The 16,710-nt window shown below is 38.1% G+C and overlaps 1 protein-coding gene across 1 annotated transcript; it reads right to left on the reverse strand.

Annotated features, from left to right (window-relative positions):
- Positions 1-11,118: 11,118 nt before the first annotated feature.
- On the reverse strand, positions 11,119-16,103 carry LOC126845422 (uncharacterized). Its single transcript, XM_050584078.1, has 9 exons — positions 15,991-16,103; positions 15,826-15,894; positions 14,835-15,008; positions 12,491-12,572; positions 12,258-12,381; positions 12,046-12,161; positions 11,685-11,936; positions 11,468-11,613; positions 11,119-11,386 (listed from the first exon to the last, which is right to left on the reverse strand). Exons 1-9 carry the CDS (start codon positions 16,101-16,103, stop codon positions 11,119-11,121), a joined length of 1,344 nt encoding a protein of 447 aa, XP_050440035.1.
- Positions 16,104-16,710: the final 607 nt, after the last annotated feature.

Below are 16,710 nucleotides of genomic sequence, written 5' to 3' on the forward strand. Positions count from 1 at the left end.
ATTGTATCGTTTAATGTGAATGCGCATTGTTGACCACTCCACTGTTCCATGATAACTAAATGACATGTTATTTTTAAACTAATAATGTTTAGTAAGCGTTTTTATCTAAAATTAATATCAAGAAAATGAATTTATATGATCGTCTGTTTAAGTGCTTTATGTAAGCCTGGTACTTATGATTTATTTTAATAAAACATTGACAATTACTGTTTATTATTTAAACAGATGAATACCTTTATAATAAGACCATTATTATTTATTAGAAATTAGATTGTAGACACTATACCACTAAATCTAAAATACTAAAATGTAGCTTGAAATCATTTTTTATAAAATTTATCGTGTTGCTAATAATATAGAACTTTTTATATCAATACCGTTATTACTAAAATATTCTCTTATTATTATAGTTACTAATGATCACATGAAGGTTATCTTATGAGGTCAGAAGTTGATATCAGTAAATCAATTATTTATTAAGAATTGGGAGATTTTTAGACTTAAAACGATTGCCTATTTGAAAGGAAAACAAAATACTTAAAAAAAAAATGTTGGTAATTGCCCGATTAATTTGTGATGGTTTGATTTTATTATATTATGTCATTATCATTTAGTATTAATGTAAGAAACGTTACCTGTACTTTTGGCCTAGAGTCCCCTGTGTCCCAAGGCACGACACAAGTAACAAAAATAGCTTAATATTATAAATCTTTGATTTTTAAACTATGTACAATTTTGTTTTAAATATATGTATATGTAAAAGTATATTTCACACAAAAATAACTTGCAATCCACAAAAACTAGTTGCAAGTCCTTTCCTAATTTTTATTTACCTTAGTACGAAGATGATCCTGCCCTTTCTTAAATCCACATAGGTTATTCCCAACTATTCCTTTGATATACGCGTTTATTCTTTTTAATATCCCGGATGTATGAATTTTGTAATATTGTCCAATAATGGGATTCCTCTGTAGTTTTTTGTTTTAATGGGATTTTCCTTCGTAGTGTTTTCAATAAATGATTGATTTCCTGGATTTGTTGAACTTTTACGTTATAATATTATCGTTAACTTGTATCACTTAACTTATCGGTAATACTATGGTGGCAGCTTTTTGCTGTCTTGCCAATATGCGTCATATGCTCCAATATTTTATCAAAGTCAGATGTAGTTTGGCAAATTTGATTTTGAATAATGGGCTTGCCAGAATTTTTTTTAGTAAATCTAACAGAATATAAGTAGCATTTGCTTTTTCTTTAATGACAGATATTTCATACTTCATTTTTGTTAATCACAAATGTTTGAAAATCTAAAACAAATTAATGAACAATGATAACGCATTTAAAAGAAAATACTGGTGTATAGTAATATAGTAAGGATATATGTAATAGTACCAGTAATTGACATGTATGCACCATGGATATTTGGCGATGGTACATATGAAGCAGTATTTTCTAAAAAATAATAATTTAAATTGGTTAGTTATAATGTAATTTATTAATTTTTGATAGACATATATTAGGTAAAAGTATTTACTTGGTTTAGATCTAGAAGCAAATAAAGTTTTAAATATATTTGCTAGAAATATCCAAAAATTAGACACTCGAGTAACAAATTATAGCCAGGATCGTATTTGGAGCCTGGGGGTCGCAAATTTTTTAAATAAATGTCAAATAATCATACACAATTCACAAATACATTTTATAAGAATGCAGAAACACCTTATTATAATATGGCCGGCGCTCAAAAAATATTCATGAGGGGGTATCGAAAAAAAAATGCCGACTTTCAAATTTTTAACTGACGACTAAATGTTTGGGTAAATTAGTAATAATAAAAAAACTTTTAGAGAATTCTGACATTATTTCAAGTAACGACCCATTAAATGGGAATGCTTCATTTGTATTGCGGTCATTGTAAGCAGCAGTCGTTTTTATAGACGTTTTCATATAACTATCTCTTATGCAGAGCTATCCATATTGCACGGAGTCTAAATGAGAAACCTTAAATAGTATTCGATTGATTCGTTTAAATATTCGATTACTAATCATTAGATCGACTTTTAAAATACTATTTTTTATATTTAATCTACTAGATGATCGAAAATGGACTTATAAGATCCCTAATCCCATTGGATCAAGTTTGTTATTTTTAAGCCTCTTAATTTTAATTTCAAATTCGGGTACCTCCATATTTATTTCTGCTATATGGTAGTCCATATTTAGATCTAAATCATGTCCTATTGTAGGGCGATTAAGTAGACATTCTATGGAACAATGTGAACGAGAGAAGTTTTCGTCAAGTGGCATTGTGTATTTAAAACGACTATCAAATTTGAATTGGCGATTGTTCAGCAGTTAAAAGGTGCGCCCCGTTCTCGTCAACGACTGCAGCACCATCTTGGCGATAGTAGTGCGTCGTCTCCTCCTCGGCTGATCTGGTTCTTCGTACAACGACGACGACCGACTCCTGTTGTTGTTACCGTCGCCTCTGTTGATCATTGCGTGATAGTCCTGTTGTTGCTGGCGGTGACGACCACCACTGTCGGGCTCTTTTAAATTGCGGGCGTCCACTACGGAAGAGCCGGGATTCAGAGTGATACGACTAAAGCTGTCGGCCACGTCGCCGATGCCGGGCATCAGCGAGCCCACGCCGAACGGTCCGACTTCCACCACCGAAGTCTTGTAGGGCATGTCTCCCAGATCGCCGAAGTGTTTGCCCTGACGAATTGTGACCACGTCGGAAGACCGCCGCAATGGTCCTCGTCGTCGCTACGGCGGTCATCGCGCTGTCTTTGTTTCGACTTGGACGACAATCCCTTGGCCATGGTCTTTGCGTTCATTCGGTTCGACCCGCGAGTATTTATTGTAGCTTTATTTTTGAAAATACAAATCAATTTTAATCGTATTCGTTTGTTACAAAATCTATCACGTTGGCGACCGCTAATTTCTATACCGTTTCCGTGAGTGACGTGTGCCGGAATAACGAGTGGCTCAAAAACACCATGTTATATATATATTTCACAAATAGTTTTAGAAAACAGATATAACATTTACACTACTTGCTTAGTTTACATTCTTAGTTTTCGTTTTTAATGTTATTGTAAAAATAAAAATGGATGATACCTTGTGAATGTTTTGAAGAATCCAAATTTTTTTTTCCAGAATTTAAATTGCATTCTTAAGAAGTTTCAGTTTGAAGTAGTAACATATGTTTTTATACAAAAATACAGCCTTCTTTTTCTGTGTTAATATATATGTTTACAAATACATCATTATGTATTACTCCCGTTTGGCTTCTAGTAGATGGTCTAGTGGTTAGTTCGGGTAGGTGAGGAATCCTGGTCTATGCTTTTGTACACACAATTGATTGAAGGTGATAAAAAGGTGTTTATTTAAAAAAATAAAAGAAGTCAACTTGAAGACTAATCGAGGTAAAGTTTATTACACAGCTGTGTTAAGCAATTTAATACATAATATGATGCGAGTTGGTTGTTGTAACAGGTAGGTATGTGTGCTGGTAACAGGCCAAAAGTAATCTGTACTCTGGTGTAAATTTGAAGGCTTCCATAAGTTTCTACATGTTTAAAAACATACATATTATTATATTTCAAAAACTCATTAATATAGCTGGCCTAAAGCCAATACAATAAAATAATGTACAGATAATATTAATCGCAACAGGTTATTGTATTTACATTTTTTAAAAACATATATTTAGCCAAGTAGCCATCATAGGATTCTTTTTTCGTTTGCACGAAGGTAACAAAGTCTTTGCATGTCGCCAAGTACTTTCTATGGTGTTTGTGTGCGCACCGGTCTTGGGGTATTTAAAATTAACACTCTGGTTGACCGTTAGGTGGGTATACCCCATTTAGCCTATCGTAGGCCTAATAGTAATAATAATAATAATACTCCTCGCCATTGTTATTTTTATGATTTGTTTACAATATATAATAAATACCTTCCAACAATCGGATATGGTAGTAGTGTGTGGTTTTATCCATTCCGACCACTCTCGTTGATAACCGCCAAAAATCCACTTTCCTACCTTTCGGGCATTTTTAAAATAAATACTCAAAATGTTGTCCATTTGTATCCAAATAAAGAGATAACCTTTTTTTTACTTTATTAGTTGTTACCTTATTTTTACCTAAAACTGTGTCCGGTATACTTGAATATATATTTTAAATTAATTTTTTTAAAGTATCTACATCATTTATGGGGCTTTTGTAAACCTCGTCCTTAAGGAAACCCCAAAAATAAAAATCTATTCCAGTTAAATCAGGCGATCTTGTTGACCATTGAATACCTTCGCTCTTCGCACCCATCCATCGACTGCCAAATTTATTCGATAGGTAATTCTGTACAATGTTTGGATTATGGGCTAGTGCCCTATCCTGTTGCCTAAATATACTTAGCCGTTTCTGGAGTGATACATTTTTTAGTAGTAATGGTAAATCATTTTTTTAAAACTCGAGATATTTCTTAGCTTTAAGATTTTTTTGTTAAAAATAATGACGTTTCAACTTCCAATGCACTTGATTTTTACTTTGGGAAATACAGTGTGGATTCGTGTAAATGAAATGAAATAGAAATGGATATTGTGTGAGTTAACAGTACTATTATTATAAAATTTAACGTCATCGGTCCACAATATATTCGATAAAAATTACGGTTCTTCTTCCAATTTAACTATCATTTTGGCTACATACTCAATACGACGTTCAAAATCACTGAACTGCAGGTGCTGAACGGTAGTATATTTGTAAGCATGAAACTTATTTTGTTTCGCTATACGCTGTACAGTCGAGTAGGTTAACCCCAACATTTCTAAAATGAAAATATTAATTTACTAATGTGTGACGCCTTTTTTTTATATATTTTTAGTAGATACCTGAAACAGTTCTCAGTGATATTGTGGACTGTGCACTAAGGGCGGCTAATACTGCTTTTGAATTATTTACATAAGTTTGACTTTTTTTGTCTTTTTATGTTCGGCAAATTAAAACTACCCACAAATATACCATATTATTATGAAGTCGCGCAAACATGAAGTGATGTGGACATGGGCAATCGATGAAACACTTTTGGAGTTTCTGTCAAAACTCGTGTTATCCTCGGGCCAACATTTTGGCTTGGAATAGTTTTGGCGATGATGGAGAATTTGGTGTGTTTAGGGCGCCACCATTCAGTACACTATTATAATAAAAATATGCCTTTTAATTAATATTGAATACAATTAGATGAACCTTATTTTAGCTAGAAATGTGTCATAAGTTTAATGATTAACTACAACTAGTATATTGGCAATATGTATATTTTACAATATTATACAATATATACTCAATGCTAATATGTTTAGCATATAACATTAGTTATATGCTAAACTAAGTGGCGAAAATACACCAGGGGTAGGTAAACGGTCTTGTACGGCAGTTAGTCGCTGTAGCATTAGTCGAGCGTTTTTATACATATATATACAATATACATGTATACATTTTTATACCCCGTACAAAAATACTGCCCCCCACCCAGCAATTAATGTTTTTATTTTTCATTTAAATTACAATCATTATAAAAATTACAAATTATTAAGTATTTAGTATAAAAAACGTAAATAAATACAATTAATACAAACAAATAAATCACAAGTTTAATAATAATAAAAAAATTATAATAGGTAAATTATAGATATCAAAAAATAGTCTAATCGTCCTCTTCGTTACTACTGCAGTTACTGTCGTTTGGGTGATAGTCAAAATTAATGGCTCCATTAAAGTGTCTCTGAACATCTCTTTTTCCCAATCAGCATCTTGCAATTTTTCTGCGTGTTCGACCCGTTTTCGCCAATCATTGACAGTGACTGCATCCATAGTTTCGTGCATAAGTCGTTCAACGTCTACCATTTTAAAAGAGGTGTTTTTTCTAGCTAACTCATCTTTCACTTGGGCCCATATCAACTCAATGGGATTGTACTGACAATGATATGGTGGGAGACAAACAACTTCAGTCCCATTTGTAGGGCCAGCTCGTCCAACTCATACTTTTTCAAGTCAATACATGCAATTTTTACTAGCTCTTTCAATTCTCGCAATGTTTCTAGCCGAGAAAAAGTAATGCCCTTAGATGTAAGCCATTTTACTACCTTCAGCTTTCCGGGTTTTTGATTTCGGTACATTTTCTACCAGCATGCTATGATAAGGAGCATTGTCCATCACGATAACACAAGGCTCTTCTAGGTGCCGCAACATGTCGTGTAACCAACTCCGGAACACTATGATGTCTATCTGAGAATGATAATCAACATCATTTCTGCTGCGAAAAATTAATTTCGAGCAAGGAACGAAACCAAATTTTTGACATTTTTATGTCTTTACTTTGGAACACAACCGGAAAAATCGACACCAACATAGACAATTTATCCTTGTATATATATCTTTCTATATCCTTGTTGTAGTTGAGGTAAGGAATAGGGTATATTGAAAGGTAGCCTGGGGTTCGAGTATTAAATATGAATTTATTAGTATACAATGAATATTCAAAAATAAAAACAAAATTGTCATATAGACGTTTTTCCAGTCGAAGTGAAAGTGTAAAAGTGTTGATAGCCAACGGCGGCGGCGGCTGCTGCCGCCAGCCCGTCCGTGCGGCGAGCGCGGCCTGTCGGACGACTGGAGGGAAAAGCGGGCGCGGGCGCCATCCGGCGGTGGCGAGTGTGATTAGCACTCGCCCACCACCGGAGTCGCGATGCGACCGCGTCATACTCCCCCCCCAGTCCGACAGGTCGGGCTTCAATCCGGAAGGACTAGCGGGGTAGCCTCCAGGAACCCGTTGATGGCCGGCGTGACCTCCATGACCTCGGTGCAGGCGATGGCTGGGATGACGGTGGCTGCTGGCCGGGCGTGGTTGGCGTGACCGAGTCCGTGCCGCGGCGAGTGGGTGTCATGGGTGACGTCTGGGCCAATGGTTGGTGCTGGACAGGCGTGGTTGGGGCGGACGGCGTCTGAGCCGGCGTTAGACGGGACAATGACCGTCCGGATCCGTGGTCATGTCTGTGGGGTCGTTGGCTGCTGGGCTGGTTGCGGTTCTGACCAGAGGTCCTATGGCTGGGACTTCTAGGTCTGCTATGGCTGTAGCTGTGTACGGAACCGCCAAACTCATTACCCGCATTCTGTCCATGAATGTTTTATTCGGGTTTGCCATCCTTTGGCGCCTCTCCGGTACAACGTTTGTGTCCTGGTCGGACTTGTTATTACCGGGTTTGCGCTTTCGGGTTTTTGGGAGCACTCCCTTTTTACCGGGTAACACCCCGAATTTACCGAAAGAGTTCCCTCCCCCACCGGAAAGAACGAGGTTTTCACCGGACGTTCGGCCGACATCTCCGGACACCGGATGTTTTTCGTTGAAACTTTCGGGTTTACCCGGTTGTTCGGTGAGAAATCGAGTTCTCATTTGGTGTTGCCCGGTGAGGGTTAAATGTCGGGTACTTTGCGTCACTCCCTTGTGGGATTCTTCCGTTTTACGGTTGAAGGGGTTGGCACATGCACATGTGTCACACCTTGCAACGTATCGACGGACCGACTCCCGTATTTTGGGCCAATAGAAACGTTTACAGAGTGCTCTGTACGTTTCTTTCCAACTTGGAAATCCGGACGTTTCATGGTCGTGATATCTCCTCAAAAGATTATCAGCCATTACGGACGGTACTACGGTTACATAGTCTCCGAGCGTCTCCGGGCCTTTTAGGAGTATACCATCTTGCATGTGATAATACTCGTGTAGGCGACGAAATACTGGGCTATCGCTTTGCAATTTCCGAATGCACTCGGATATAACGCGATCTTCGGCCTGCCACTTACGTATTTTAAGTACGGAGATCTTTTTCGGGTTACTTCGGTCCATTATGGCCCCGAATTTATGTTTACCCGTATTGTGGCCCTTTACTCCGTTTTGCGGAAACTTCACCGGTCCATTAGCCTTCATAATCAATGCAGACTGTGTGTCTTGGTCAGACTTGCAACATTGATTAAGACTTTTGGCAGTGGGTGAAGTTTTTCTCCTTACTCCGTCAAGCGGAAACTGCCGAACGACTTGTTCGTCCTGGTCGGACTTGACGTCGGTAGTATAGCTTTTCGCAGTGGGATCCGTTTCATCGGACCATAAATCCGCAGCCCTCAACCGTATGTCGTACAGTGAGTCTGTATCGGATTTAACTCTTGTCCGATTTATCCTCGGAAGAGTTGACTCCGCCGAAAGTGTGGCTGAGATAAACGCCGGGACTGATAACAACTGAGTTGTTAATCGGTCTTGTTCCGGGTCTTCCGGGAATTTGATCGGCATACTGTTCTCGGGATGGGCACCTTGTTCTCCTTGGTCAGGATTGATGCCACACCCCTGTGTGTCCGAAACTCTTCCCTCCTCGGTCGCTTTCTTCCGTGGAAACTCCACTTCTCCGGATGTTAAGGCCGCAAATCGGTTTTTTCGGTGCTTACCCGGTACAACGTGCGAGTCCTGGTCGGACATGCTGTAGCCGGGTTTGCACCTTCGGGTTTTCGGGGAATCTATTGTCGTTTGTCCGGTCGGTTTCCCATGAAACGACCGGAACTCTGCCCGTTTCCCGACTTGCCTTTGACCGCTCCGGGCAATTCGCTCGCCAGTGTCCGGGGCGATTACACTCCCGGCACAATGACCCCGCGTTTTCCGGCTTTTTTCGGATTTTTCTCTCCGAAAACTCCAGGCCTGTCCGGTCCTTTCCGGTGTTTGTCCGGTGTCCTTCCGGGTTGCCCCGTTTTTCTTCGGATTTCTCCGGTTGCGGTCGGTTGTTTGTCCACCGAGAATACTTCCCTTCGGTGGACCAACGATTTTCTACGGCAGGAGTAGGACGAGTCAGGTCCTCACTGTCCAGCGCACTTGCGAGCTCTCTCAGCTCGTTCAGTGTGCGTGGACGCCGTAAGCGAGCCTGAACGCGGCAGTCACTCCGCATTAGGCTCGTGATCGCCTCGATCAACTCCGGCTCAGTCAGTCGGAGATCGAGGCGTCGAGCGAGCTGGTACTTCCACATCACAAACTCCCCAAGGGATTGCCGTGAGCCTTGCTGGGCTCCGTGGAAGTCGCTTCTTATCTGGGTCCGGGTCGTGTCGTTGTCGAACCGCCGGAGGAATTCTTGCCGGAATTCCGTCCAACCGGGGTTCAACGCCCGTAGTGTGCCCCACCAGTTTCCGGCTTCCGCCTTAAGCTGTGGCGACAACACTCTTACCCATCGGTGGTGAGGAATGCCCGCTTCCTCAAGGACCGCTTCAGCCTCAGTTATAAAGGCAATCGGATCTTCTTGCCTTTTTCCGGAAAACTCCGGCAAGGAAGATCTCGCTAACTGCAGGCTCTCGTGGGAGATAAGGGATGTCTCCTGGAAAGTGACATGTCTATCCCTTCTCGATTCCCTGGTCCTTTCTTCCGTTCGGCCTCCGAAAATACCCGTGGACTCCAAGTTTGGATGGGTCTGGCCTTCGTTTAACCCGTCTTCACGGTCATTTTGTCCGGGAAAGTGGTCTGCACCTGATTTCTACCGAAGGAATTGAAAAATTCTCCGAGAAATTCGGATTTCCACCGGAGAAATCACACCCCAAAGATTTTGCCCCCGTGAAATGGGCGCTTTCACGGGACCAAATTTGGTTCTGACCGGAAGATTTTGTTGTCCGGGTGTTTTCCACCGAAGGCCGGTAATTGGTACCGGAGATCGCTATGGAGGTCTGAAGTGGAGGTGGGGGTCCGGTATCGAAGTTTGAACTCTTCGGACCATATTGTCCAGGACACTCCCTAGGCCATTTTGTCCGGGCCTTGTCGGGACTCGTCCGTCCAAACCTCCGTAGTTGACCGTGGAGGAGGTAAGTTCGGGATGGTACCTCGGTTTGTACTACCGATTCCTCCCTCCTGTTTCCGACTGGACTCCTCGAGAGCGTTGAGCTGTGACCGGGCCTGGTCAAGCTTCCCCTCGAGCCGCACGATACACTCCCGCTGGAGTGTCACCGTGGTCTCCAGTTCTTCGGTCCGGACCCGCTCGGCCGACACCGAAGCTTCCAGCGCTTCGGTCCGGCCCATGTACTCGTCTATGACCTCACATAGACGCATGTACAGGTCCCGGGTAAGCGACCACTCCGATTCGGATTCTAGGTCAGCCCGGGAGGGCGGTACCTCCTCTTCGGCCTGTACCTCCGGGTTAGACTCCGGTTGGCCATTAATCACCGAAGGGATGTTAAACTGTTGGAGTGGGGGGGATGACGGGTCCGTCATATAGAACCGCATGGTCATCGATATGAATTTATTAGTATACAATGAATATTCAAAAATAAAAACAAAATTGTCATATAGACGCTTTTCCAGTCGAAGTGAAAGTGTAAAAGTGTTGATAGCCAACGGCGGCGGCGGCTGCTGCCGCCAACCCGTCCGTGCGGCGAGCGCGGCCTGTCGGACGACTGGAGGAAAAAGCGGGCGCGGGCGCCATCCGGCGGTGGCGAGTGTGATTAGCACTCGCCCACCACCGGAGTCGCGATGCGACCGCGTCATCCTTGTATGTCCTTATGAGGGTGGAAATGGAGATGGGGTGGACTGGAATTGGGGTGGGAATGGGGTCGTAATTTTTTTGATTATATCGTATCTAAAGTAAAAAAAATTGTAGGCGTATAATGTAAGCAACAAAAAAACAAAGACAATTATATTTGCATGTTTATTTTTTGAACATTATTTGCTCTATTCAGTGATATATGGGCAGTAGTAGTAGATAATTCTATTAATTTTTCTTATTTGGTAAAAAAAAAACAAAGTATACCAATTTAACCAAGTTCACCAATGATGATAAGGCGTAGTTCAAGTTGTTACACAGTTAAATCATGAGCTAACAGTTTTTTCATAAAATGTAGAACACAATTTTACATTATAAATAACGGTATATTTTTGTTAGACAACAAAATATGTTTTTTAACGATAGGATTACAATATTAAATTGCAATACTAATATACGATTTCTTATATAAACCAGTTTAACACAGAATCACCAAAGAAATGGCATTATGCTAACAATCTACGATACAAACGTTACAAATACATCTTGGCTCTTATTGTTTCTCACTGGCCATCTTTTTCAATCATATGTCTTACGAGATCTAACACTCTACTAGCGTATCCCATCTCGTTATCGTACCATGCGCCAATTGTGATGAACTTGTCAATCACATTTATTTGATTGAAGTCTACTATAGCTGAGAACTGGCAACCGACGTAATCAGCGCTTACATTACGCCCTTCGTTATAATAAACAACATTACTCATGCATCCCTCTGCTTGATCTACTATTTCTTTTTTAATTTCGTCCACGCTGGCATCTTTTTTGACGCTGTAAAGACAATACGTCTTATTGAACACCCATCACCCATCTAGCGTTCTAATGGTATATCGTTATGTAAGTTTATGTTACTTGACGAAGAGCTTCAACAGGGAAACGTCCAATGTTGGCACTCTGACAGCGTCTCCTTGTATTTTGCCTAGCAGTTCTGGTATTACTATTCCTACTGCTTTAGCGGCTCCAGTCGTACTTGGAACAGCGTTACCAGGACCGGACCTCTAAAACTCGTATATTATGAACGTCGCTAACATCTAGTATTTATTACTCGTGTCGACTGTTCATTGCTTACATTTTTCAACGCGTCGAGAATGGTTTGTGAAGCTGTTAAAGCATGTACGGTAGTGAGTAAACCGCTTTTTACACAGAACTTATCGTGCAATATCTTAATCAACGGAGCTGCGCAATTAGTAGTGCAAGATGCGTTCGATACGACTTCCATAGATTTACAGTAGTTGTCGAAATTCACTCCTTTGACGAACATCGGAGCGTCTTTGCTGGGAGTAGTTATGACAACCTTCTTTGCTCCTGCGGATATATGTTTCTGCAATGATAATCAAAAAATATTTATCTTTGATACATTAGGAATAAAATGTTTTGAGATATTGCACGCAAATCAATGAAACTATAGTGCTGCAGTATATTAATATGACCTTAGCTAACTCCACCGTGGTGAACTTTCCAGATGCCTCAAGAACGTAACTTGCAGATACATCTTTCCACTTGATGTCTTCCAGCTTGGTTTCATGAAAAACATTTATAGTTTTCCCTACAAATCATAAGTTTAGTACAATCTGTCTAAAATAATCTAGTCACAACTAATACACATTCCTGTATTAGTTTAGTTTCTAAATGCCTTTTATACCATTTATAACTAAACATTTATCTTGAACATCTATTTTCCCATCATATGGTCCATGTACGGTGTCATTTTGAAACGAACGCGCTATTTGTTCATTATCAAAAAAAGGTTGGTTAATGGCAACCACCTAAATTTTAAAGGGAATTGGTTTTAATCGGTATTTAAAACAATAGCACCTAAATTAGATTAGTTTATGCACCGTGCCTTCTTTTAGGAGCGGGAGATGTGTTACTTACATTGATGTCTTTTTCCATAGCCAATCGCAGCAAGCATTTTCCTATACGACCAAAACCATTAATGGCTATTGCCGCACACGTACTATGTCTTACATTTGTGATTTTAGATAGGTAAGGTGTAAACAATTTAGCTGTTTTATACATAATAATATACATTTTTTAACAAAAATATTTTGTTTTCGATAATTGGAGAAATATATGACGAAATGATTGGTACATTTTTCGATAACAATAATTGTTACTCACAGCAACGATAGAGGTTTTATCGATTTTGACGGTAATTGGTAATTACATTTGAACTGGCTAAAAATAATTTATTCAGTTACTTCATTTTTTTTAAATGATTAATATTTACTTATAGATATAATACATTTTCAAACACTAATGAATACAAATTATAAAAAATGTATGTACCTAGAAGTTTGATAATTGCGCTGGGTACCACTAAAACAATGTTTACTCGTATTTAAAGTAAATTAATATTAAGCACTTTTATTTAAAACTATAATATTAATAATTACACATTTGATAATGAGGAAAATTTTGAAAATTGTATTTTAAAAGTATAACTAATAGTAATAGATAAATTAATAATATTAATATGTTATTATAATGTAGTATTTTAAACATTATTCACAGATTTAATAATAACGGTTTTAGAGTCCTGTTTCCTAATTAAATTAATTGCTAATTTTATATCAAGTAATGAAAGAAAATATGTAGTGTCCATAACTAAAAAAACCGGTACAGTGGGGACAAAGCATAGTGGGATCGGGGCATAGAGGAAACGGGGAGGTCACAGGTTTACAGGAATTTTTAAATCTGAAAGTGATAAAATCACTTTTAAAAAAAAAAGCTTCGATGCAAATCGGTAGTTAGTATTTTCAATCCAGTACATTCCAAACCATGCACAGTATAAACCATCAAAATTAAAAAGTATTAAATTGAATAGGTCGTTTCAAAAACCACTTTAGTCACCGATTTTTCAAAAATGACTATTTACTTTTTTTTTATAATTATATACTTAGTTACGTATTCTGTGTGAAAACTAAATTTGTCAGACTCATATTTAATACAAATGTTGAGTTCAAGAAATTAGAATCACTACAAAAACTATTTATGAAGTTATAAAGTTGTTTGTGGCTATTGTAAAATTTCAATTTTGTGACTTGTGTCGTTTTTGAAATGACCAATCAAATTACATAATAAAAGCATCAAAGCGTAATTTGAAAGTGATTTTATCCGAGAGGCCTAGTACAGTAAAATATAGGCATAATGGAATCAAGGTAACGAGGCGACGTAGATGTCACAGGTCTACAGGAATTGTTATAAATAAAAGTGAATAAAATCACGTCGTCTGCAATATCATGTAATAAACATAATATATGATACCGACCGTTGGTCCTACCTAACCTAACACGGGTCGACGTTACCAACCGACAGTTATAAGCGTCTGTTCGTTTCTCACATCTGGTACACCGTGTTTGTACTAAAGTTCTAACTTAAAAACTCGTATGGTTTTTTTTTGTTTTTACAACTTTTACCCCCCCCCCTCCCAAGTACAAACTAGATGAAATTTGTGATTTATAGAGTTGCTGCTGGAAGGAATTGGTCCAGTATTAAAAAAGTTACAGTGTATACAGATAAAAAAAAAAACCACATCAGAAGAGAACCAATACCGTCGCCGCTCTGCATCGAAGCTAAAACATTTTTCTGGATTTTTTATGTAAAAGGCTTCAAAAGTGGTCAAATTATATGTTTTTTGGGTCTGTTAGCACATAGAGTCAATCTACTTGTTTATTTATTTATTATTATTAAACGGGCGAGCCCAATGAGAAATTATATGTGTATAAAATATTTACATAGATAAAGGTTTATGTGTAGGTACAATAAATTAAGTTATTAAATCACTAATATATAAATTAAACGTAATACAAGAATTACAAATAAACATGTCAATGTTGAAATTATTTACATGTTGCGTAGATCTAACTAAAGGGTTGTTTTTACCATATGAGGTACGCTGGAATGGCACATAAAAATTATTAGTTTGTCTAGTCGTACGACCAGGAACTAAAAAAGAAATACTAGATAATAAATCCAGACAGTTAACATAACCGTTTAAAAGTTTATATATAAAACAAATGTCATGTTTTACCCTTCTGACCTGAAGAATGTTTAAATATGATAATAATGGTTCATATGAAGTGTGAGGCAAACGTTGAATATTACATTTGATACTTATAATTGTCAAAAAGCGATTTTGAATCGCCTCTAGCGAATGAATTGGACCTGATGTGTAAGGAGACCAAATTATTGAATTATAGTCCAAAATTGATCTAACAAAGGTTTTAATCTAAATTTTTCCTCTTCGAGAGCTATAATTGTATCCATGTGTTCCATTTTTTTCTTGTAATATTGGTTCAGTATTTCATTTTGAGCCTCACTTATTGCTCCAAGGTTCCGTGTCGCATCCGCAGCTTTTTCGACGCAAGCTCGTTTGGAAGTCTTAGGTCTCCTAAACATTTTTTTTATATAAGTATATGCTATAAAGTCGTTATGTTATTACTGACAATTCTATAATCTATATATTATCTTAATGTTATTTATAAAGCATACATTAGATAAAATTATTCTGATTTTTTTAAAAATAGTATATATGTGCACAATATACTGTGGAATTTTGGGGAGGGGGAAAACCCCAAAATGTTTGCACTTTTTTTGGTTTTTTCGATATATTTCAAAAACGGTTAATTTTAGCTGATAACATTGAATTAGTAAATTGTAGAAGACTAAATTTTCTACAATTTTTATAAATAAAAATTTTTTTTTGACCGCATAGGTACTAAGATACAGAGTTTTGAAAAAGTACAAAATTTCTCAAAATCATAAAAAACTGCTAAAAAGTCTGTTTTTTTATATTTGCTTTTGATTTTGCAACATATTTAATAAACTTGTAGTTACTACTTCCATTGGCATACGTTTGCCCCCCCCCCTCCACCATAACCGAATCGATTCCCCCTCTCACATCTTCCTCTGTTAGTTGTTCAAACTATATACATAGGCGGACTTAGAGGCGGGAGAGCATTACTTATTATTATTGATAGCGATTATTTTAAAATTACTTAGGTTGTTTCAAAAAGATACGTACGATTTATTTGTTTTAACGGTTTTTGGCAAATCGTTATGAGTAGTACTGTTCTCATTTACGCTTCCCTCATTCAATGATTGTACCGTTTGATCCAAGCCCCTACCAAAATGTATAAGAAGTATTATATATTATTCAAAATAGTTTTAAATAATCACATTCAGCAATTTAACAATACCAGACTTACGTTAAAACATTGCCCTCGTAATGCTGTTCTTCAGCTGCATACGATGTGGATGGCATCAATGGTATCCAACTATACAATTTATAATCATTTTAACCACTGTTTTTAATTGTTTCATTTATTTAATTATATAAAAAAAATTACATTGTCATTTGACAATAAACTTACCCGTCAGTCGGTGGGTTGAACGTGCACCGTGACTGGGCAATATGCGGGTCTCCACTAACCGGAATATTCCCTAAAATCCCAACTACCGCTTCATCGACGGCATTTAGTGGCATAGCATTTCCTATGCCGCCCCCCAGTTTTCCGTAATTCAGAATTAATTTTTGCTTTTTTTTTTTTGGCATCTGCCTTTATATCATGCCAAGTCTAAAAACATTATTTATATTTTATTAATTATATGGGCGTACCTTGGCTTTTGTGGTTCTCCCCAAAGGGGGCCCCCTACGACCACGGGCCGACTAGTAGCGCTAGGCGCTAATTGCGCCACTTAACGTTCGGCTCAACGTCACTTTAGTCGCCTTTTACGACAGGTGTGAGGCCCTTGGAAGAATTCTTTCTCCCCTGTCCACAGGGATACCCGCGGTCAGCTAGCTGGCCGCCCGCGCCCAGCGCACAATCAGCCCTCAATTACACTCTATAAGAGCGAGGGTTCACGGCCAAGACTCTATCGTATATAAGTTATTTTATTTATCCTATTCTTTACAAACAGTCTTTATTGAACATTAGCAATATTATACTAGTGCAGCTCAGTGGTCCCTCTATTCTAATTACATTATAAAATTAAAAACATATTTTTTAATGTCCTCATGTCGGGCTTATGTATAAGCATATTAAAAATAATAATAATGAGTAATTCTAAACGTCTATAATATAACTTCAATA

The sequence above is a fragment of the Adelges cooleyi genome, unplaced genomic scaffold (genome assembly GCF_023614345.1).
Source record: "Adelges cooleyi isolate 19-005CV unplaced genomic scaffold, UGA_ACOO_1.1 ACOO_flye_CR_arks_rails_tigmint_CR_PRNA_784, whole genome shotgun sequence".
Lineage (NCBI taxonomy): Eukaryota > Metazoa > Arthropoda > Insecta > Hemiptera > Adelgidae > Adelges > Adelges cooleyi.

Coding starts and splice junctions, on each gene's coding strand:
- LOC126845422 (XM_050584078.1), bottom strand. CDS start 16,103: ATGCCACTAAATGCCGTCGATGAAGCGGTAGTTGGGATTTTAGGGAAT. Junction 15,895..15,990: donor TTCAACCCACCGACTGACGG/GTAAGTTTATTG, acceptor TAAATTGTATAG/TTGGATACCATTGATGCCAT. Junction 11,614..11,684: donor TTCTCGACGCGTTGAAAAAT/GTAAGCAATGAA, acceptor TACGAGTTTTAG/AGGTCCGGTCCTGGTAACGC.